Here is a 23,921-nt window from a genome sequence, read left to right on the forward strand (position 1 = left end):
TTAAAGTCATTGATACCTCTCTCCGTCGAGAAGCCCAACAGGTTTGTTTGATTTTCCAAACGACAGCAGCTACCAGCAGTAAGGATAAGAAACAACTGCAATTACAAAAGAAAAAAATAAGAATTGTAACTTGTGAAAAGATTATGTTTTTAGGGTATCAAAACAAAACAACAAAAAGGCATTCTAGCATGGGAAAATAAACCCCAAAAATTGGGGAAAACTAAACTCTACCAGAATTACAAAGAGTCAACCATTCACGTTCAAAGTCAAAAGCAAAAGCACATCACATGCTCTGGTTTTCTCCTGGAAATGTTTCCATTACAACCATCCACACACCCACAACAGCCTCAACAAATATGCACTACCTGGTCCAAGTTTAGTAGATGGAAAAAGAGGATGAAGTATAGCAAAAAAAAAATCATAGCAATTTATATTTCTTTCACTTTGTGAATTCTGAGTAATTTCCTGGGATGCAGGAAGGGTAACTACACAACGAGTGTAATTAGTTTGAGGAACTGGGTTTGCACAGTGACAATAGGCCTGTGTTATCTTACTGAATATTTCCATGGGTAATTGCCCAGGCAAAATATTTCCAAGGACATCAACACATTACAGTTCCAAAGAAACAACAGAAGAAAAAGAAAAAAAAAAAAAAAAACAACAAAATTAAACATCTGCAGTGCACAATCAGAGCACATACCTTCTCTCTTGCTTCAGTATCTTTGTATTGTAACATTTAATCCATTAAGTATTTTAGTAGAAAGATCATTGAACTCATCTTCTTTTAGTGAGTTTTTGGATATTGAAAAAATGCTTCTAAAGCTAGCACTTGTAATTACTCAGATCTTTCAAATTTTTAGACAGTTTTTTTAATATAAGTATCTGGATTTACTAATTGTGTGAAGAACTTTCACACCATGTTGTCTCCTCTGCTGTACAAAGCGGTTTCAATTAATATAACACTAACTGCTGAATTATACTAGACATCCACAATCTTTTTTCTGCCAAAAAGCTTCAAAATATATTCTTTAATACAGGAAATACCAAGATTTCTGGAAGTAGTATTATTCAGAGGAGTACTGTGCATATGTGCAAAATGCACCAATGTTTCCTTTTAAAAGCATGTACAAGTGACTGTAAACTTATGTTGGGTTGTCCAGGGAAGAGCAAAACTAAAAAAAACCCACTGACCAGCAGAATAAATTCCATTTTGCAGCAACATCTTTTAAGGTTTTTAAGTCAAGAAGGACTTATAAATAGTATTTCCCAGAAATGTTTCCCTTCCTCCACACTGCACTGTCCAGCTGGGACCTGGAACAGATGCTTTAGGGCAGCATCAGGTACTGATGTGCTGCTAGAGACTGGGATGCTGTGCATGAAGTAAGGGAATGCCATCTCACTCTTCTCCTCTACAGTCCTTCCAAAACCCACTAAATTAGGGAAACAACAGCAACTCTGTTTGCAATTTTTAACTCAGTGCTCCTGAAATTTAGAAAAGGTTAATACAAGCAAGGGAGATGGATACAAGAAACTAAGAGAGTCTTGCACTGTGTGACTGATTTATTATGACCAGGAAGAGAATCTCTACCCTTAGAAAATTCTGTCCTTCATATTTATTAATTTATTGAACAGCTCTCTTAAGTTAGTAGAATAGAAAATATTCAGAGTTCTGGCTGAAAGTCTTCAAACATATGGATACTGTGCTCTGTATGTAAGTGGAGTGGGTCACAAACTGAATTTTCTTGTCATCAGTCAAAACATCAATTACTTGCAAATCTAAAATCAGAAATGAGTGTCTTAAAGACGCACCCATAAAATACTATAAACCATTGAAAGTTACAGCATTGCTAATGTGAATTTTGTATAATATTTTCTTGGCAAGTAAATTTTTTTGCAGGGGGGGTTAAAAATAAATAAAAGGGGAAAAAAATCAAAATTCACGTTAAAGAAGAGAAGAAAGACATGGAAAATAGATTTTGTGAAATTAACCTAGTTCCAGGCTGTGGTGAGATAACATCCTTGGTTTATGAAGAGCAATAAAAATTAAAGCTGACTGCAAAGGATCTCACAATACAGAGTGACTTGGCAATAAAATAAGAGAATGAAATTTAGTGACAATGAACTGAAGGCAATGTGCACAAGAAAAAAAAAAACACAACTAGCTACAAATACACAATGATAGGTTCTAAATTAGCAATTACCACTCAAGAGAATGATCTTGAAGTCATTGCAGATAGTTCTTTGAACATTTCAACTGAATGTTTAGTAGCAGTCAAAACAGAAAATAGGATGTTGAAAGAGATTAGAAAAGGAATAAAGAACAAACCAGAAAGCATTGGGATGTCTGCATAAATCTACAGTGTGTCTGTACCTTGAAGCAATCATCACCTTATCTCTAACAATCGAAGCTGAATTTAAAAGGTATAAAGGAAAGCAGTCAGCTTGGTCAGGGGGATGAAATGGTAGGAGTAAAAAGTTCTCTTTGGCTTTGAAACAATAGGGAGTTGAAGGGAGCCATGATAAATGCATTAACATCACTGGCAAAAAATGTAAAAAACCAGCAGGATGGGTATAGGTGGATGCTCTCCAGTCCCCCTTTACACTTCTTATCTCCTCCTTGTGACAGTGATACAAAAACAGGAAGTGCAGTGCAAATTAAATTACTTAAAAATTGGCCACTGGGCAGATAAAAAAGAAACTCAGCAAGGGAGCAACATCAGAAAAGGGAACATCTAGATGGTTTGTAAAGCTCCCATAGTATCAGATCCACTCAGTTTTGATGGGACAAATATATAATAGCTGAGAGGTCTATGCATGACACAAAGACAAAAGTGCTAATGGCACAGAGGTTAAAGTGGTTGCACAATGGTCCATTTTTAGATTTTTTTTTTAAATACACAATCATTTCTAAGTCATATTTATGAGAACAAGGAAGTCAGGCATCATTTACATTGCAAAGGATTTCTTTTCCCCTTGGAATGAAGCAGCTCTCAAACCAGTTAGGGACCAGAATGAATGATAATTCAGTATGAATTACTGCTGGGATGCTGAAACAGAAAGGGTTAAAACAACCTTAAATACTCAGGTGCACAGTAGTAAGCAGCACTTGAGAGATAAAATTATCACTCTACAAGGCACTGCCAAAACAGATACTATCAAACTTGTTCTTAAAGCTCTGCCATTGGCATATTCTGAAAGGAGGTTGGAAAACATGGAGAGAATAGAGAGAAAAATCACAAAAAGCATTCAAAATTTGGACAAAATCTTTTGCTGACAGTGACTTTGCAAATTATCATTTCACTTTTGGAAGAGATCAAGTGGCAACTTGCCTGTAGCTAATCCACATGATCATAGATTATGTCCACCATCTCTGACTACCAGTTGAGACTCTGAGTGACATCCAAATCAACAGACATTTGGAAAAATGCCTTTGCAAAGCACATGGGTTATGAGATGCTAACCCAGAGTACAGAGTGAATGACTTTCTGAACTTACCAATGTAAATCTTCCCAAGAAGACAATTGCCTTACTAAGACACTCTTAAAATCACAGCAGCCCAAGCATTATCAAGATTTTGTGCTCTCCAGAACAAAGAAATAAAGTGCCAGAAGATAAGGATACAGCTTTGCACAGTTTTCCCTTCAAACCACGTGGAACAAAGCAGGAGGAAACACTAAAAAAGCATGCTTGAAAATGAGCAATCCATCACCAGTTGCCTGGATTACAGGTTGACTGGAAGTTATTGTCCCAGCATGATTTTGGAAACAATGAACAATGAGAGAACCAATGAACTTAAACACAGTTTGTGTCCAGCACAGCAGAGGAAAGTGGCCAAGGAAAGGCTGCAAGAGAACACCAGGGCTAGCAGGGAGGTCTGGGCTGTGCAGATGCTCTTCCCAGAAGGGCTGTGGGTAATATGAAAACAGAAATAGTGATTTAACAGAACAAAGAGAAGGGAAATTGCAAGGAATAATTACTGCCTGCATAACTCTTTTTGCAAGCTACAGAGCAAATTTTTGACTTCCAGAGGTCACATTTAGGCATATTTAGTGTAGACCTGGCTGAGGAAATGAAAGTGTTTTCACTTCAGAAATGCAGAAATTAGTTTCTCTGTGTTTCTTTAGGCAGCAAACTAAAAAGTGTTAGGGGAATTGGTGGATATGTTGCTGCTTCTTCTGGGCAAAGTGAAATAAAATGTGTAGATATCCTTAAAGAAATTTAAATTGCATGGATAAATGGAGGGGGATATCTGTGAAATGTAATGATCAGCATGTTTAGACTAGATGAATTAATGACACATTTGTGCCTTAAGCTCTATGAAAGCATTATAAGTACACTACAGAATTCCCTTTTTTTTTTCATTAGGTATTAATGCCTATAAACTACATATTGCATCAAAGTAATACTTTAGTTAAAGTGAAATAATTTACTTATTTTTGCAGGGATGTAAAAGGAACTGTTTGATTAACTAAGCACAAATATTTTAAGAATAAATACTGTAAATGTGAGGTAAACAAAACAAAATGTGCCATCCTTTTGTTATTTCTTTTTTCAATCTCTGATCATTTAACATACAAAGAGAATAATTGTTGTTTCTATGACTTAAGACAGTAATTTGCACAATAATTCAAAATAAATTATTTCCACAAAGGGATGAAAGCAAACACTTTTTCAAAACTTTAACTTGCATCTAGTATGCTTTTAAATGTACTGAAATGAAAAATGGTGTTGAGCACCCATCACATTTACTCCTCTTGCAGGACAAGGTGCAGCAGCAACCCACAGCTCAGCGTGGGGCAGCATCCCTGGCTGGGAGAAGCACAGGGCCAGCACAGGGTGCCAAGGCTGCTCTACCAATTGCCATCATCCTGTCCCCATGCTCCAACACGTGACACACCCATCCTTGTGTCCCAAGGGGAACTCTTGCACTGCTGGCCTAGTGTGGATCTGGAATGGGCTTTTGAGCCAACCCCTGTGGAGCAGCCCTGGAGCTCAAATAGAAGATGTGCAATGTTCACTCCAGAGCTAAAGGGGCTGTCAGTCCATGGAACTAAACCAGAGCAAATTCAAAGACAAAAAAAAAAAAAAAATAAGCCATTCAGTGTGGATGTCAGGTCCTCAGCACCATCTTGCCCAAGTGATGACCTGTTTTTTCACACTGCTCCCCAACAGAGACAGAAGCTCCCAAAATTCCTTCCATCTAGATTGTAAGGGGCATAGCAGACTCATTTACTGCCCACATATCTATATTTGCACATATTTTAAAGGGTTCTCCCAAGCCTATGCTTTTGAGCATAGGATTTGGGCCATCAAGACAATTATTGCTCAATCACTTGAGTCTTGCTGTGCTGAGACAGTAATTAAATTTCCTTCTGTATCCACAAACCTCCTGCCTGATGATCTTTCTTTGACAAGGGCACAAAAATATACAGTTCCCTAATTAACAACCTAAAGAGTGACCCCACACTCTATTGTTTCTCTTCTAGTACTAACATGAACTACAATTTAACATATTCACTAAAACAAACAGACGACCAAAAAACATTTTCATGTGGATATATGCAAAGAAAACAAGTCTCATGCCTAAATTAATATTTTCAAGGTAGTACTGCAAAAGTTTCCTAACAGAAATTGTTTTTCTAAGAACTGGTTTCCCAACACATTATTTACTATCTTTTTATTGGCAAATAGAGCACATTTTAATTGATATTTTATAAAGCAAGCACAATTGTAAAATAAAAATAATTGAACAATTATTTTTCTAACACCATGACTTCAAATAGCAATTATTGTCACAGCAATTGATTTCTTTCATTGTACTTGACAAGAACATTGTGTTTATGATTATGATGCGCTGGGTTCAGCCATCCTTGTGTTAACTGGTATACACATGACAAGCAGCTCCAAAGATTTCAACAGGATTATCTGAAGCACAAAGCATTGTAAACATAATATGAGAAGTCTGATGTGTATGACAGCAGTATATTTTTTTAATGATTAATTAAATTGCTATGAATCAGAAAGTTTTATAAACATCATTATAAGTAGGACTACTTCAGTGATTAGCAATTTAGAACAATTCTGAGAATGAAGTGTTACAACTCCAAATTAAAATGTAGAAAGATTTAGGGAAAAGTAGTCTTGGCTAGGAAGAAAGTAGGATACGCAAATTCCAGTTCATAGTAGCACAGTGTGTGGGGTCAGGGAAATAAATCCTGGCTGTGGAGCCAAAACATTTCAGCCAGGAGTGCTGAATTCCTGCTCAGGGAGAGCTCTGGCTAGCACAGAAGAAGGCATATAATGAAGAAGGCATTGCCAACAAAGCTATAATCACCATCCAGGTGATTCAGGAATGTCCTTTTCCTTGTCATGACAGCACCACCAGCACCAGCAGCTCCATGCACCGGCTCCCACACTCCATTTTCTGGAACTGATAAACCAAGAGCTGCAAACTTTCCCCATTCAGCTACAAAATGTCATTGTTGCACGGCCTGAAGTATGAGAGGGCTCCTTCCATCAGCCTAGGTCTATATTCCATTCTTTTCCCCCACAGTTTCTTTCTGAATTAAAGGAACCCAAGAAAATGTGAATCCTGTAATCCAAAAGCCACACAGCTACTGAGTTCAGGCACTCAGTTCTTGCTTTCCAAACTGCAAAGTTAAAGAAATGCCTGAATATGAGGTAAAGTATCTACGATGGTATTTAAAACTCAAAGTATTACCAAAAATCATTTAAATGCAAATTTGTATTTATTTGTGTCTCAAATAGAATTCACACAAGTTAAGCAACAAGTTTCAAGTTCATTTGAAACTAATTACACGGATAATTCTTCTTATCCAGATGACTGATTAAAATGTTATTTTTTGATGCAGTCCTGAAAATCCATATATCCCCATAAATAACTCTTGCATAAAGTGTCTCATGACTTCCCTTAAAATTCTCTTCTTGCACATCCACAACTACCAAACTTATACAAAACAGATTAAGAGTTAATAAGAAATATATATCTGCCTTCTAATCTGGTCCTTCCAGACTCAACACTGTATTTGGTAAGAATGCATGGAAAAGAATATCCACATCAGATTTGTTTTGCTTTGTCATGGTTGAAACCATGATATTACCAAAAGAATGCTCTAAGTCTCCAGAGCAGCACATTAAAAATTACTATTAGAAATATCATTAAAATCATTTTATTGAGTTAGAAGAGCAAAATTAAATAAAATTACAAACTAAGAGTTCAATAATGGTATAAATAAAGTTTCACAATTTAAGCTCTGAATGCATAATGGGAAACAGGGAGATTGAAGTATCAGTTGTGTCAACTGCATTTTATATGAATTCTACTTTAAAGTAAGCAGTAGCAATTAAATATAAATATAATATGTATTAATTTATTAGTCAGAATAGCGACTATTTTTGTGCTAAACAATTTATTAATATATATTCAATACAGAAAACCAACTTAATCATTCTTCTCCCACGGCATAAAGTCCTATAACAGTTAAATATCATCTCTGACTACTGCCTCTGCAAAGCCTGGGTTCATTGGTCTTTCCTGTGCAATGAAACATCAAAAATCTTCTTGAAAGTAAAGAAAGAAATGTCTGAACAGGGTATTTGTAATTAGCAGAAAAATTATTATGAAAAAAGTATTGGCATTTTTTCATTATGTACATGGGCCACAATGCTATAGAGGACAGAGGGGAGCATTAAATTACTTTATTCAATAAAATAATTATTAAAAAATAACTATAAAAAAGCACACATACATTTTTTAGATTTCTATTTTCCTACATAAATAATTCATGCATACATCCACAAAGCTGTGGTTTTATGATAAATATACCACAAGCTGCTATAGCAAAGTATGAATGAATGATCAATTATACAAACAGCCTTTATATTCAATTAAAAAGGGAAAATGGATGCAGTGTAGACCAAGATGCTATTGAGAGATCAACATTCCCATTTAATCTGCCAATCCAATATCAGATTAAAGTGAACCATGTATAAGGACTATGAAATATATTACACAATAAAGCTCTAGATGTGAACTTTTACCCTCCATAGTTCTTCCTTTCACCTCTTTGAGGCAACAAATAAAAAAGTTTCACTATCAAAATGATTTAATCTCATGTAAAATGAAATTAATCTCCACTGAATAAATAGAATATCACACCCATGAAGTGTGATTATGTTTCTTTAGTTATGGAAAATACCTTAATATTTCAGATAATTTTATTTGTTTTCCCTTCATGGGTGAAATACTCCATATTTCTCTCAATAAGTGATGTTGCATATAAAAAAAAAAAAAAACCATACAAAATTTATATATATTTGTCCACTGAAATTCTGGACAAATTATGAAATACAGAACTTAGTATTTTCTGCAGTAGCTTTTCAGAATAATTAGAAATTGAATATATTGTTTCTATTACAAAATAGTTGTGCTTTCACTTTTGATTTTTGCAATGGTCTTCCTGATTTATGCTAATTTAGGATTTAAAATTAGGGTGGGGGGGAGGGGGAGAGAAAGAGTAATTTATTCTAATTACTGTCAGCTAGTGAATTTAGGGAAGAAGAATTGTCACCAACGCTAAATTTCAGCAGCCTTCCAAACCAAGAGATTCACATTATTTCAAGATTTTTTTTCAATATTTTTTCAATATTTTTGCCCATTCTTATTTTTCACTGCTCTCTCTAGTGCTGCTATTATTCTTTAATAGTACATCACAGAAATATAAAATATGCTTAGAAAGCCACCATACCATGTCAGCATTGTTTAGCATGATGGACTGAAATATAATAAAGAAATTTATCACATTCCAAACAATTTTTCCCTTCAATCTGTAACCTTTCCAATACTTTTTCCAAAAAGGTAAATACGCCTAAAGGAGTAGGTGTAAAAATGTCATATATTTCCTTATTAAAAGTCCTGTTAAAAATAAATGTTCCTGAGGACAGAGCAAGGATTTTTCCACTGCCAGGCCAAAGAAGCATCATTCAAGAAGAACACTAAAAATTCTGTAATTGTACTGGATAAAGAATAAAAAGCCCCTGATCCCCCTCAATCTGATATTAGAATTTCAACTAATAACAACTGAAAACATATTAGGAAAGAAATATAATTTTCCAAGTGGTGAGTGTTTTCCTAAAATATCATCAAAAATATTATTGAAAACATAGAAAACCAACTATGATATAGAACATGATTGGGCCATATATGAAGATTAAATTCAGATCAAAAAATTCAGATTAAAAAATGTAAATGGATTATATAACTAGTTTTTACTGTGTAATTCTTGGTGTGGCTTTTGGAGTCCACAGTAGAATTTCCATAATTTTGCTTCTTATTGGCAAAACACAGCCCATCCCTACCTTGGATTCCAACAGATAAAATAGAAAGACCACAAAACCTCCCACACAAAATACTTCATTTAGTACCAAGGAATTTTACTGGAATATTAGCATTAATATTCCAATACAGAAGATAAATTCCTTTGATTTAAGATCTCTTCTAAAAAGGAATAATCAGCTTTAATATTTTTGGACATATGAAATTCACAGCATAGCACATGGTCCAGCACTGTTTTTTCTCTCTCTCTGTGATTTATTACCACTGAGCACAGGGACCTGGAATATTTCTGCCCTGCCATGAGGAGATTGCTCATTTCTTGGCTGTCACTCAGTGCCCAGCCCATCACACCGACCCGCCTGCAGAGACAGGCGGGCACAGGCTTGACAAAGCTGCTTGTCACCCGCTGTAATGGGCAGTGACACCACTGCCTGAAGGAAAACACTAATGTTTTTACTTCCTTTATTTTTTGTTATTGTTTTCCTTCATCAGCTTTCACCCCACTTCACTGTATTCCTCACATCTGGGAGCAAACTCCTGAAGTTAACTTTGCAACTGGTACATGTCATAAGAAGACTGAATTCCTTCTCTTTGGAATTAAAATGACAAAAGCAAAATTTCATGTCCATTTATCACAGATGAAAACCTATTCTAGTTCTTTTGCTTAAAGTGCAGTGGACTGGAGTTTCATAAAAAAGTGACCAGGAAGAATTAAGCACTCTAGAAGAAAAATTGTTGTGAGCCCTGATGCTGTTGAAGTCTAAGAAAATAACTGACTAACTGGATTTAAGAAAATACATCAAAAAATGTAGGGAATCAAAACATAAACACATTATGAATCATCTGTGATGCTTCTTAGGATACAAAATCCAATGCAGCTCTAGAAAGACACAGCCCTGAAAGGAGAAAATGCCAGAGCTTCAGGAGGCACGATGAACACCTCTTACTGTATTTGCTACATAAAGGAAATGAGACTTCCAAACTTTAAGGAAGAAGAAGCCCATACCTGTTTAATGCACAGGCACATAGGCCATCTTCAGATATCTGAGCAAATAATTTGTGTTTTGAGGAACAGTGTCTGTTGAAAGCAAAATATGGTGAGCACTCACACACACTTCCAAATGACTCAAAGGACTAACAGAAAGATGAAAAACAGGAAGAAAATAATGGAAAACAGTTCTGTTCACTGACAGATTAAGTGACTCATCCCTTGTTTTGAAGAGCAACTGATCCAGTGGTACTGGGGAATCTCCTTTGCCTTCAGGCCAATAACAAGTGGCTGCCTTCTCCAGAAATATGAGCACACCAAATAACTCCACAGTGATGACAAAGTTTCTGTGTGATTCAGAGAGCAGAAGACACAAAGCTACGTTCAACAACTCAAAACAAACATTTAAAGAAAGGAAACCCAACTCAAATTGCCCACCGCAGTACAGACGTGCTTTTCCCAGTGGAAGTCAAACAGCTCTGTGCTTCTAAGTGAGGTGAAAACTTTTAATGCATCACTAAGTAAAAATCAATTTTATTCTAGCCCCAAAAGTATAATCCATTTTGCTACAATAACTTGATTTTCATATTACTATAAAATATTCTAATTTTGATTCATAAGAGTTCTGGATTTTCTGAGATGCCAGACATGGTGGCTGTGATCTGATTCTGACACTGTTTTTTTGTCTTTCTCAGGGAGATCAATATTCGATCTCATAAAGATAAGCACACCAAAATCCAGCACTAATTTACCATCCTTCATTCTAATAAAAAGAAAATATGAAGGCAGGGACACAGACCAAAGGATGCTGGTAAAGAGCAGGAGTTCTCCCATTGCAACTCACCCCCAGGGTGGTGGATTCAAGCACTGCAGCTTCCAGGAGTTCTGACACTGCTGAAATGCAGCCACCCCCTCCCACTGCAGGCAGCACACAGTCCTACATATGGACTTCATAAATCTGGTTCTTCAGCATCTGCTATAATTCCTGTTGTAGTTCATGCTCATCTTTACCAAAAAACCCATCCTCTCCTTCTGCAATAAGCTCTGGGTATATTTTGAATGTTGTTTTCTCTCACTTACTCTGCTCACAGAAAGACTTAATGGAAAGAATGTACCCCTGATCCCAAATGACCATAATTTTTCATGGAATTTCTTAAAGCACACATAAAAGAAGGATTTTCAAACTTTCAAAGAGTTCATATTTTTTAATAGTGCTTTACTTAATAAAACTTGGAAATTGTGTAATTTATGACACTATGGAGATATGTTACAAAAGTGACTAAAATATTCTATTCAGTCAAAGTACCAGAGGCAAGGGCAGTAATCGTTCTGGGAGCTCAGAGAACATGCCTGATGAGCTAGTAGTTGGTACAATGCATTTGAAAAAAGCTTTAAAAACATAGTTCTGGCACTTGCTTATCATTTCCTATCACAAGTATATTAACAGCTAACCTTTGTCATCTGCACCAATTTCATGCTTGCCTGGTTTTTGATTATGAGATTTAACCACATTTCTTACCAGAACTTATGCTTCAGATTCATAATACAAATAATTATCTGGGAATTGCTTGAGTACTATTATAAATTCTGTTAGACTGTTATAATTTTATTTAAAAGCAGGTAATCAAGTGGTTTTAGCTCTACATTTAGGATTAACTCAAATCATAGATAATAAAAACAAACAATTATTGAACAATCCATTTTCATGGATGTTAGATATGATCTAAAGAAGTAAATAATGTTTTCAGAAAATAAAGCTACTTCATATACCCTTATGAAATGTCTAAAATGTCCGGGCACCTATTTAGCTAAATCCATATATTCATGTAAGACTTGAAAACACTGCAAATTTCAAGGATACCTTAGAGTTTGAAACAAAAAAAAAGTGCCATACTTTAGGATATTGTGGGTTTTACTGGTCCAGGTAATACAGAAATATACTTTCATTAACTGTGCATACTGCATTTTTTCAGTGTAAGAAGGATCATTCACATTTGCTACCTGTGAAATTTTGCAATGACATCTGTATTTCTTCAAAGAAGGTGGAAAGACAAAAATTCACAGACTTCTCAGTTTGTGTGATGGCTAAAAGTCTTCAAGGCACTGAGCACAGCAACACAGGCCTAAAACTGTCTATAAGACAGTCTGGAGTCTGCTACTACTCTCACATTGTGTTTTTATTATTAGAGAAAAGGTCACTGAACCAGTACCTGCAACAAAACCTACCAGTAGAAAAAGAATGAAATTAAATAGGGTGGGGGTTTTTAACAATGCTTATCATGGTCTGGAGCACTACAGTTTCAATAATATTCTGTTTATTTTTTTCAATATAACTTCTATTTATCTTTTTTGTTTAGGATATACAATATCAGTATCTTGGTATATCAAGCGTTAACTGCAGAGCTAACCATAGATTTTGTGCTTCATTATGTATAGTTTTAAATAAATTCCTTACAGAACAATGCTTTTAAAACAGTTCATTTTGATACAACAGGACAGTCCTAAAAATGCCTGCTTTGATGCTTCTGATTCAAGCAGTAAAATGTCCATTTCATCTTTCAGTCTGGAACACAAAACCTATAAAGGAACAGTTTAAAACTATACTTTTGCTTGGTTGTTGAATAGCTGTTATTGTCAAATGGGTCTATTTGCTGCTTTGGCCAGGCAGGGTGAACAGCATTTTGCCACAACCTCAGAAATAGAAATATAATACTGGATGGGAGAAATGCAAAGGCAGGTTTATCAAAGCATATTGAAATATGTTTTGTTATCAAGCACATTCAAATTGTCTTTAAACACAATTATTTTCTCTATCAACAATCTTAGTAAATATGGCCTGGATTATTATTACTGTTACCACCGTGATTTGCCATAGTCACAATACACCTCATTCCCATTCAGTAAACAAAACCAAACCCCACAAACAAACAAACCCAAACCTACACAAGACAAGAAACAAACAAACCCTTATTAAAATTATTCTTTTAGGCTACAAACTGTTGACATCGTACCTGTGCATTTACCCAGAACAAACTGCAGAGATAGACCATCACTCTTGGAGAGACAATTCCATGTACCCATAGAGATGGCTGCACCACCAAAGAGCCTTTAGTTCACATTTTCTAAGGCTGCACCAGAGCACCAACTACTCTTAGTTTACCTCTGCTATTTGTGACAGGATCCCTCTGGTCTGTTGTTCTTGGACAGACTTTGCTTTCTTCTGTATGGGTTTGTAATCTAAACGTTTGCGTAATCATCGTAAGTTTCAGAGCTTGCTGTCTCCCCATGAAAAAAGAGAATAAAACTCCAAAACACAAAAGAAACCCCAAAAACCAAACACCCAAAAAACCACTAGACTGATGTTTAGGCCATCAGCATTTTATTGCTCTGTTTGTGGTGAAAGAGGAGAAATGGGATACTTTATATCCCCTACTAAACTCCTCCCCATTAGCCAATGCCCTGGGTATGGAAAACTTCAGGCTCTGTTCATTTCTGTGCCCTTTTTGGCAACAGCAATAAAGAGAATTTGGACCATACACAGTATTTAAGAGTCTGATTGTTTAGGTACAGCTCCTCAGAGCACAGTGATTAAAGTCAACAGAGAAGCCATACTGTGAACTTGTGACCTCAGAGCACAGTGATTAAAGTCAACAGAGAAGCCATTCTGTGAACTTGTGAAATAAAGTCATGGCCTAGAAATACAGAAAGTCTGATGAACATACCTGTCTGTCACTGTTCACATTTTGTGTACACTTCATGGTTATTGGGAAATATCTTCACAGAAAGATTTCAAAGCACTGTAACTAATCCATGTATATTCAAGTTTGTGACATTTTATAAGATAGCTGAACTTTTAAGAAGTCTTTCAGAGGAGTTTTGTTCACAGTCTAGAATAGTTGTTCATTTGCAGTTGAAGCCCATACCTGCATTGCTGCCATAACCAAATCTCAGGCATCAGCTACTGCCTTTCACAATTTATCTCTGACACATGAAATCATTAATAGTGATGTGCTGTGCTTTATTAAAAATAACAAGCTATTGAACCAAGCCATCATTTTAAATAATTTCATAGAAGTGTTTATAGAAAAATCACACACATGAATTACAGTTTAGCTGGCTTTTCGTAATCACTGTAATATATGATACAAACCCAACTAATCTTCATGAGGTGTGAAGACTGTACCAGTGAATATTAAATACACAATTATAAAATGCAAGACTCCAGCCTTTAATTGACCTGGACCCTTCCACTGGTGCAAATTAGGGGAACACAGTTTGAAGACCTCCTTTCAGGCATTTCTCAAGATTCAGAAGCTGGTTAAGACACTGGTTTGACAGTAAAGAGTCATCAGGATTTCAGTCAGAAGACAAAAAAAGCAATTTACCTGAAGAAGGTGACAAAGAACTGCACCAGATCCATGATAGTATTGTGCTGGGAGAAGGCAATCTGCAAATAAAACAGAAGTAAATTACAACATTTTCAGACTCAACAGCTCTTTTTAGGCGAGCGCTTTATGGCTCCATGGATGATTACTTTCAAGTGTAATTTCAGTCTAGTCTGCACACACCTGCATTTGTGATAAAGTGAGATGAGCAACTAATTCCCATATCCTTGCTGGTATCAAAATACACACAATGGAATATAATACTTTTACTGAAGTAAACTTAATAGAAATATCCAGTTAATATGAACAATAAAAACAATATGAAAAATATTAGGAAATCATATTGTTATAAATTGTCTTGTTTATAGTCAACTGCTTTGACCAACACCATCTTCCATTTTAATAACAACACTGACACAAGGTTTTAGAGAAGACAAACAACATATAGTGCTTAACATTAATGCATTTAAAATATTTTAATTGTATAATATTAAAATTAATGCATATGTTCATTTAATTTTAAAAAAAGATAAATCTGGTGCATAATAAAACAGTTTCAAAGCAAATTACTTTAAAGACAAAGTAATAAATATTCTTTTGGGCTACATTTTTACAGCCTCACCAGAACATGCATTAGTTCAGCTCTTTGCTGTAATTTTTGTGATTATTTAAGAATTATCTCTAAGACAGCATAGAGACATTCACACTTGTATGCAATACAGCCTATAATTATTTTTGTAAGTACTTTTTGCTAATGTTAAGAACAGTACTTAATATTTATGTTATATCTACAAATATCCATAAGTCCCTGTCTTGCTCAGTTTTTCAATCTATAATTATCAAGTAAAAGATACAGAGAATCTTCTACTTTGAATTGTACAAACTGTTTATCTAACTATATTTACACTCTTTTCAAATAATTGTTGGGTTTAGAAATCTTTGTGCATTTAAGATCTGATTTTGACTAGAAATTACACCAAATTACTCTGAATCCCTTTCATAGCTTACCTGTGAACTTTTGAAATGATAATTCATTATATTCAACAATTTACTTTTTAAATTCTTTTTAAAATTTAATTTTATATATATATATATGTGAGTGTGTGTGTGTGTGTGTGTGTGTGTGTGTGTGTGTGTGTTCCAAGTATATGTCTTAAATGATAGAAAAGCCTATGAAGAAAAGGCTGATGACTGATAAATGAACTGTGGGGATTCTTCCAACAAACAAAAGACACGTCTATCTTTTTTCTCTGCCACATTAAAGTCTGTGAAAAATAGGATTTAAAAAAGCAAGCAAACAAACTTTTTTAACAATACATGGCCAAACTGGAAGACAAGGCATTGTGACTGCTGGCAAATCCTTTATAGCAATTAAGGATTCAAAAGTCAGATAAGCAGAATATGCCAGAGAGCACGGACACAAGGATGCACTGCAATCAACATTTCAATGCATGGTACTTCTTAACTTTCCAAGTTTGTGTTACATGCATGATGTAGGAAATACATTTTACACTGAATAATGATGGATGGATTAGGTCTGCTGAAAGAGAAGCAACTTCTGAACACAGACTTTTCCAGCCTTCAGAAGTTAGTATCTGCAGGGACGGATTCATTTTTTCCACTGCTCCAGTTCATCTTTACCTTGACTATAACATGCAGCAGTAATAGAGTCCTACAGAACAACAGGTCAAGATCTGTTCCACGACAAAAGTGAGACAATCTTGAAAGTCTAACTCAGGGACAACTTTCATATGGAAATAGCAAGTCTGCCCTTAGAACTTTGTGTTTTACTTTAAAAATATAGGTGTCAAGAAGCCATCTCCACAATTCTAACACCAATTGTGAAAAAGGAAAACTGGCACTAAATCAAAATTGCACATTTGCAGAAAACAGGAACCCAATCCATGAAATGTTTCATATATTCAAATAATGTACACAAAAAGCAATTATAATCCGTGCTCCACTACCCACTAAAGCAAACTCCTATCTCAGGCTCAGGCTCTCAAACGTGAACAAATACTTCCGTTAATACAATTTTTTCCATCTTCCACTGTTAACAAATTAAAAATGAACAAATAAGAGAAACTAAAATAAATACATGACAAAACTCTCATAGAAGGTCTAATTATTAAACCTGGAAACATAATGCAATAAGGTCAGATATAAGCCAAACTAAACTGCCTGGACTGTGTTGATTATGCAGACTTAAACCCTGCAGAATTATTACTTCCTTCAGTATCATCCAAACCATAATTTAATTTCTTCTTGGATAAAACTATTATACCCTCCCACACTGGTGCTAGGCATGTAGTGAAGCAGAAGAAATGGATACTGACTGAACATAAAGGCTGACATTTTGGTGTCCATTATCTTTCATACTTTCTTGAGGGACACTTTTACTGAGGCAAATTCAGACAAAAAATATAAAAGTCAGCTGAGGAAAATATTTGTCTAGACAGCTACATTTTTGTGTATAACTTTTTTTAATAAGGAAAATGTAAAAGATCAAACACTGTGATAATTTGGAATGAGGATGCTAGAAAATTTAAACACATAAATTCTCTCATTTACGTTTCACTGTACAAAGTGAAGTTTCGATATCTACTCTGAAGAAACATGACTGAAGAGACCCAAGTATAAACTGCTTTAAAGACATTACGATGTATCACAGAATAATTTTGGGGTGGGGAATAGTACCTATGGATATCCTCAAACTCAGTGAATACATGACTACTGAATAACCAGTAGTTACAAAGGCAAGGACACTCTGATTTCTTCATTTAAATATAAATACAATTATAAGTACAATTAAATACTGGGATATCTTTAGAGAGAGTAAAAATGGTTCTGACTCTTCTTTCACACTGGACTTCAGCTATGAAGAGTGGGCTGCGAAAGTGAGAGATGGATGGTAGGGAATTATCAGTTTCCCAATAGAAATATTTAACAGACAAAGCACAAAATATATTTTCCTTTCCCTTGGAAAAGAGAAATTCCAAGAGAACACGGTACGGAAAGGACGAGATTACCAGCGAATTACATCTGTCTAAATAAGAGAAACACTAAACTCTTGTAGGCTAAAGTGCCACACATTTATTCCATATATTGGCTTTCCTAGAACTTGGAAAAAGAAATTTTGAAATGTATCTGAATTTTGCTGTGTGGAGTACATCTGATCTCATCCCATGTGTGAACCTCATTTAAATGAGTCAGCTAGCTTACAATAGTCAGCAGAGATGGGAAGGCACTTCATAGGTGACTGACTGTAAAATAGATGTGGAACTCTCATAAATTGGAAGGCATTACCCTATGGAGCTGCCATTTCTCTCCACCAACAACTATGGGATGTTGTGATTAGTTTGGATTATAGACCTAATGTCAGACTTAGAATATAAATAATGTTAAGTGAGATAAATTTCTCCCATGGTTTGTAAGTACTCACTGGGTATTTCTGTAAACCAGTGTAATGATAAAATAGGCAAAAGAAATGTTTATTGCTGGGATTAAAAGGTCTGAGAAGCAATATGAAGCTAAGTGGCTGTTGCAGAATCCTACTTCCTGCTGTGTTAATGCCTGTAAAGAATTCAGTCTGATGTTGACAAACAGTCCTCCCAGATGATAAGATTTAGTGATAACAAAACTTTCATACTGATATATAAACAGAAAATGAAAGATAACAAAGAAATTCAGACTTCATTTCAAGATTTGATAAACAGCTTCCACAGATTATCTCTGCATGCTGCAGCCCTGTCTCTCATGCTGGCACACATTACATTATCAAAATACCCACCCCTTCATTTCTCAAAAAATGTAATAATTGCAGGATATTATTTCCACTATTCAGAGTCTTAAGAGGCTGAAAGACAATCTAGTTTTGTATTCAAGTAAGATGAAAGATATTCCTAAATAAGGTTATAACAGCTGAACTTTTTTCCTACCTAATAGGCACTTTATCTATTAAATTCAATATGCATATTCCACTTTATTCAATTCCGTACTTGTGTGCACATATGAAGAAACATATACCACACTGAAAAACCCAACATTAATAAACTCCAGGAAGTGAAGGAGAGAATGTGGGGAAGGAAACTGTTATTTAACTTACAGTTTTATTCAGCATGCAAAGCATTTTCATAATGATTCATATGGACATTATTAAGAAATTGAAATATTGGATATTAAAGTCAATGAAAGAATGGAAGAAAATCAAAAGACGTAGACAAGAGACAAATGACGTGTTTCAAAATTAAATTTAAAAAAATATTAAAAGTAATTGGCACAAAGACCTATAGTACTGAAAAGTTATTTTAGACATAAATCTTTGCAGGATTGAGTTATCCTACAAACTGTGTGAAACAGCAGATTTCTAGACAACACCTTTCAAAACTCTGATTTTTAAAAGCCTGCCTAGATTAAATGGACAGGAAGAAAAATTAGGAACAGAAGTGAAGGGAATGAGGTGAGAGAATTTGTCAGGCAGCGTTGAATGATTAAATTCTACTACAAAGAGAAGCATTGCATGACAATATGGTTTTGTTTGTCAAGCTACATTAAGGAAAAGCCATTTTTGTCACTTGCTAGAATTGAATTTTCCTTTCAACCCCAGGTTTCAGCCTTCTTGGTATGCCTTCTTCTGACATCTTATTATGACTTGATAAATTAAGGAGTTTCCCATTAGGAAAGCTGCACCTGTTACGGAATGTGCTCTGATCATCACAGAGTCACAGAGAAATGGGGATGGGGAGGAACATCACAAACTGAGGTTGTTCAACTTCCCACTCAAAGCCAGGCTACTGCCAGCACCAGATCAGGCCAGCAGTGCCCTCTCCAAGGTAAGTTCTGTAAATCTCCAAGAGCGAACAATTCCACATTCAGTCCAGAAAATTTGTTTCAACGCACCATTGCTAACACAATGATTTTTCCTAATGTTCAATCTGAATCTCCCAAGGTGCAGATTCCCCTTCTCCTTGTATTACAAAGTTTAAAAACAGAAAAATGTCCTGCATGCAAGGTATTTTTCACCATTCCTAAATAAATTAATTACACGGAGCTATTTGAATGACTGCAGAACTTAATATGATGGTCATGGTATTTAACATTCATGCCTTTGTGTATATGTAGAAATATATGTATCAGAGATGGAAAATAGGCTGCTAAAATGATAAGATTTTTTTCAAATTTCTCTAAGTTTTTTATTTCTTACATCAACAGTGGAGCTGGTTTTGCTAGACAATCTACCAGTTAACCAACTGGCTGGTCTCCAGCCTAATAAAAATGATAATAAAATTTTTATAAGACTACAAAAGCTGAATTGTTAAAACTTATGCAATGTTTTGTTCATTTTAGAAATCAAATACTTGGTTAGAGAAGGCAAAACATGCCCTGAATTTTGCATAAAGATCATGCCATTCAAAATAATGTATGCAAAACCCATTGTGAGATGACAAGAAAAGGGCAAAGCATTTTCTTAAACATGAAGAAAGTAATTTCCCAAAGTTTATTGTTATAAATGTAGAGCATGCTATAAAGCTGTTGGAGCTGTGGAATAAAAAATTTTGTATTTGCAATGGCACTTTTCTTGATTACTGTGGATTAGCATATTTATGAGGTTACTCAGCCTCAGGTTTAAACCCACAAATCAAAGGTTTATATCGGCATGGGTAATGGATTACACAGGAGTCTATGGCCTACCATGTCCCAGAGGTATCTGTCTTTCAGAAGATTTATGCATATAATACCACTTTGTAGAAATTACACTTTCTGATCTTTTGCGTGGTGCTTGGTGATTCCCCTCTCTTGTCTAAAACAACCAAAAAGCAGCAGTCTCAGACAGCTGAGGAATTCATTGATGTATTTGCTTGTTCTCCTCCTCACCTTTTGATAAGGCCACAAAAGACAGAGGCTCTAATTCCTTGATGTACATAGCACTGCTACAATGAGAGTAGAAGTCATTGTGAGCATATTTAATGCAATTACTTCTGAAAAGAGGAAGGAATCTGCGTTCCAGCAGTTACCCACAGCACAAATACTTGAATTTTGTTTGTCCTATCAACAGCTCTGTGATAGAACACAGATAAAATTTTTTAGTCTCATTTTTTTCTCCATGGGTGAGTGCTGATTACATTACTATCAGTGGTAAATACCTACTGACTTCCTTTTGGCTTCAGAGAAACCAGGATTTCAGTGCAGAATACTAAGACAAGAAATTGAAATGCTTAGTCCAGCCTCTCATGAAAGACTAGCCAAAAGAGAAGTCAGGTAGGCATTTTTAAGACTCTGTGTACCCAAGTGAATCTTTTTGATCATCACTGAGAAAAGATGACAATGGAAGACACCAAAATCTCATTAAACTCTACAAAGCAAATGGTCTCAGCTTTATTATTACTTCAATCTTTTACTGAAGATCCACATCTCATAGAAAAGAAAACCAAAGTATGCAAAGAAGGGTAAGGGAGTGCGTGAGAATGAAGAGGACACATAATAACTGATATAATTTAGAAGAGCCAACATAAAAAGGTATGAGGAAAAAACTCAAGACAGATTAAGCTCTCTGTATTGAATGTTTATTCCACTGGAGAATTGTGGAGGTTTGGATGTAAGGCATGATGTTTACTTATCTATACAAGGGGCAAGAATATTCCAACAAGTTTTCTGCTGAAAGAACAAGAGACCACACTAATGTGAAAATATTAATTCCTTCTAATAAAGGGAAAGTGGCTGACTAACCTAAAAAACACCCAGCATACCAAGAAAGAAACTAGATAACATATAAGCAATAAAATGAGTTTTATGTTTCTCCTTGAAGAGGTGATCAAAATGCAGAAAGTGAGAACTGAGACTTTTACAAAATATTAAATTGTGAGAATTAACAGAATAAATTGTGTTTCAATTGTGTTATGTTAATTTTACTCTCATTTAACTTTTATCGATCACTTGAAACTGCTATTATAGTTCAAGCTGTAATACATTTGAAAAAAAAGAAAAGCAGATACAACTGTCAGCTTGACACTTCACTCACCCTCGTAGTACATTCTGTAGAGTCAGGATGATGGATCACTGACATATCACTGAGGAGATGCTGTCACAGTCAGAAGAGTATTTGTAAAAAAGTGCAGAGAAATGTGCAATGGAAATGGCAGAAACCTTTTTAACAACTTGCAGGAATTAGGTTGGGAAAGGTGGATGAGTAACTGGGTTTCAGGAAGACTCAGAATGCTGTAAAACTGAAGAGCAGGGCCTGCTCAGCTGAAACTGTTTTCCTATAAACAAGCCCATGCTGCCTTTTTGGCAATGACATGCTGGACTACACTGATAGAAACTGGCAACAGTCATTCCCAGAAAACTACAGCATTTGTACCAAAAGTTTTGTAACTGAAATGTAGAAATGAGAGTGAAATGTATGAATTTATCACCTCCTGTGATCTGGAGGCTACCTTCAAAGCTCAGAATGAGCTCATGGCCAAGCAGCAAGGAACTTCAGTCAGATTTATTTTAATTCATACAGGTCCTATTGTTGAAAAGAAAACAAATATTTAAAGTTGTCAGCACTCAGTGTACTTTTTATTCTCAATTTTAAAAAACTGGATTTCCCAGTATATTTTCCAGACGCTCTTAATTGTTTAATCAGGCTTGTGCAAATCCACAATAACCATTTGTCTGTTGAACAGCTTTAACAAAATCAAAATCCAAAGAAAATAAACACTTTTGCAGCTAGAGAACTTCATGCCTTCAGAGAGAAAAATGAAAATACTTTTCAAGAGCACTACATAATTAGGATGTTGGCCTGCACTCTGTCAAGACATGGGTTGTGCCTTTTCCTTTCTCATGTTGAATACCTTATACCAACTTTGGGCAGACATGTAAAGATCTGCTTTTGGGGGTGATTGTTCAGCTATCAAGATTTTTTTTTCATTTGAGTAGGAAGAGAGAAAGTATCTGCACAGATGAATTTGATCTCAAAATAGTGAATATCATCTTCTGGCAAAACAAGTATATGAGTCAGGGCAAAGATCCTACATGCAAAAAACTCACATTCAGAAAGATAAATTCAGTTTCTGTTACACAGATGTTTACTTTGGAATTCTGAAATGCCTCATTTGTTCTGAATCTATATGGCAGGGGAGTGAGACAATAAATAAGAAATTTATTTAGAAGAGTAAGTCTAGTAAAGATCAGGTATCTTCCAGCCTTCCTCTGTGCCTCAGAAAAATGATTTCTTCTTTTAACTAAGGAAACATTTCCAAGTGCAATCTGGTAAATTCGAGGAAATCCTCTAACAAAAACTTTGTTTCCTAAAAAATAAAAGCTATAGAACATAGCTCTGCATGTACTGCACGGACAGCTGTGGACTCAAAGACTGATTTTAAAAACAGTGTCCACAAGATTTTTAATAAGAGAACAAGGGAGATGATCCCAAAATATACCAGCTGAGGGAAAGACACATAAAAAGTGTCCATGTTATCAGACATCACTGAAGGAATCAGAACAAATTGCTTATAAAAGCATCAATTATTCACAATAATTTTAGACAAAATTTCAGAACAAAATATGGGGGGTTCTGCAGAGAGCTAGGAAATTTGAGGTTGCTATTTTCTCCCATAGCTACCAGTTTTCAAAAATTGGCTGAGCTGGCTCAAAAAAACATAAAATAGTTTTGATGAGCCTTTAAAGGAAAAAATTACTTACCTAAAATTTGAACAATGAGAAAAGGTTCTGCTTAAAAACAAAACAAAAAAGTGAAATCTGAGTTGAACCCTGAAATATTTTTTCTGCAAAGTTTTAGAAACTAAAACCATTTTTCTCCAAAAATTTTCCCACAAAATCATCATATTCGACAACTCCAATTATTTCACTCTATAAGCCTGACCAGGCTTTTTTAAGAGAGCTATGTGCAGGGCACAGAGGAACAAATACTTTAAAAGACAATTCAGACTATCTGGCTCCAAGTGAAGGAAGGTGTTGAAAAAGTGAAGTTAAGAAATTAAAATCGTACCCTTTACTCCCTGCAGGGTGAACTTCTCACATAAAGATTTTAAAGGTATCTATCTTGCCAGCAGTCATTTGTAAGAAATATCCTCAGAGTATTCCAGGAAAGATTTTCAGTATGTTTTCTGGGACAAAAATACAGCAGAAAGATGACTTCAACTAAATGCACTGACTACAGTCAAAAAGAAGGGTTGTTTTTTCTCCTCAA

General features: G+C 35.2%; 1 protein-coding gene across 4 annotated transcripts in view; it reads right to left on the minus strand.

Annotated features, from left to right (window-relative positions):
* The window catches only part of ATRNL1 (attractin like 1), a 434,071-nt gene that overhangs the window by 204,761 nt on the left and 205,389 nt on the right, over positions 1-23,921 (minus strand). For all 4 annotated transcript variants that reach the window (XM_053983741.1, XM_053983738.1, XM_053983739.1 and 1 more), the window contains exons 25-26: positions 14,729-14,790; positions 17-95 (exon numbers count right to left, since the gene is read on the minus strand). In XM_053983741.1, the coding sequence (XP_053839716.1) occupies positions 17-95; positions 14,729-14,790 (141 nt within the window). The remainder of the gene's footprint in view (positions 1-16; positions 96-14,728; positions 14,791-23,921) is intronic.

Source organism: Vidua macroura, chromosome 8, assembly GCF_024509145.1.
Source record: "Vidua macroura isolate BioBank_ID:100142 chromosome 8, ASM2450914v1, whole genome shotgun sequence".
Lineage (NCBI taxonomy): Eukaryota > Metazoa > Chordata > Aves > Passeriformes > Viduidae > Vidua > Vidua macroura.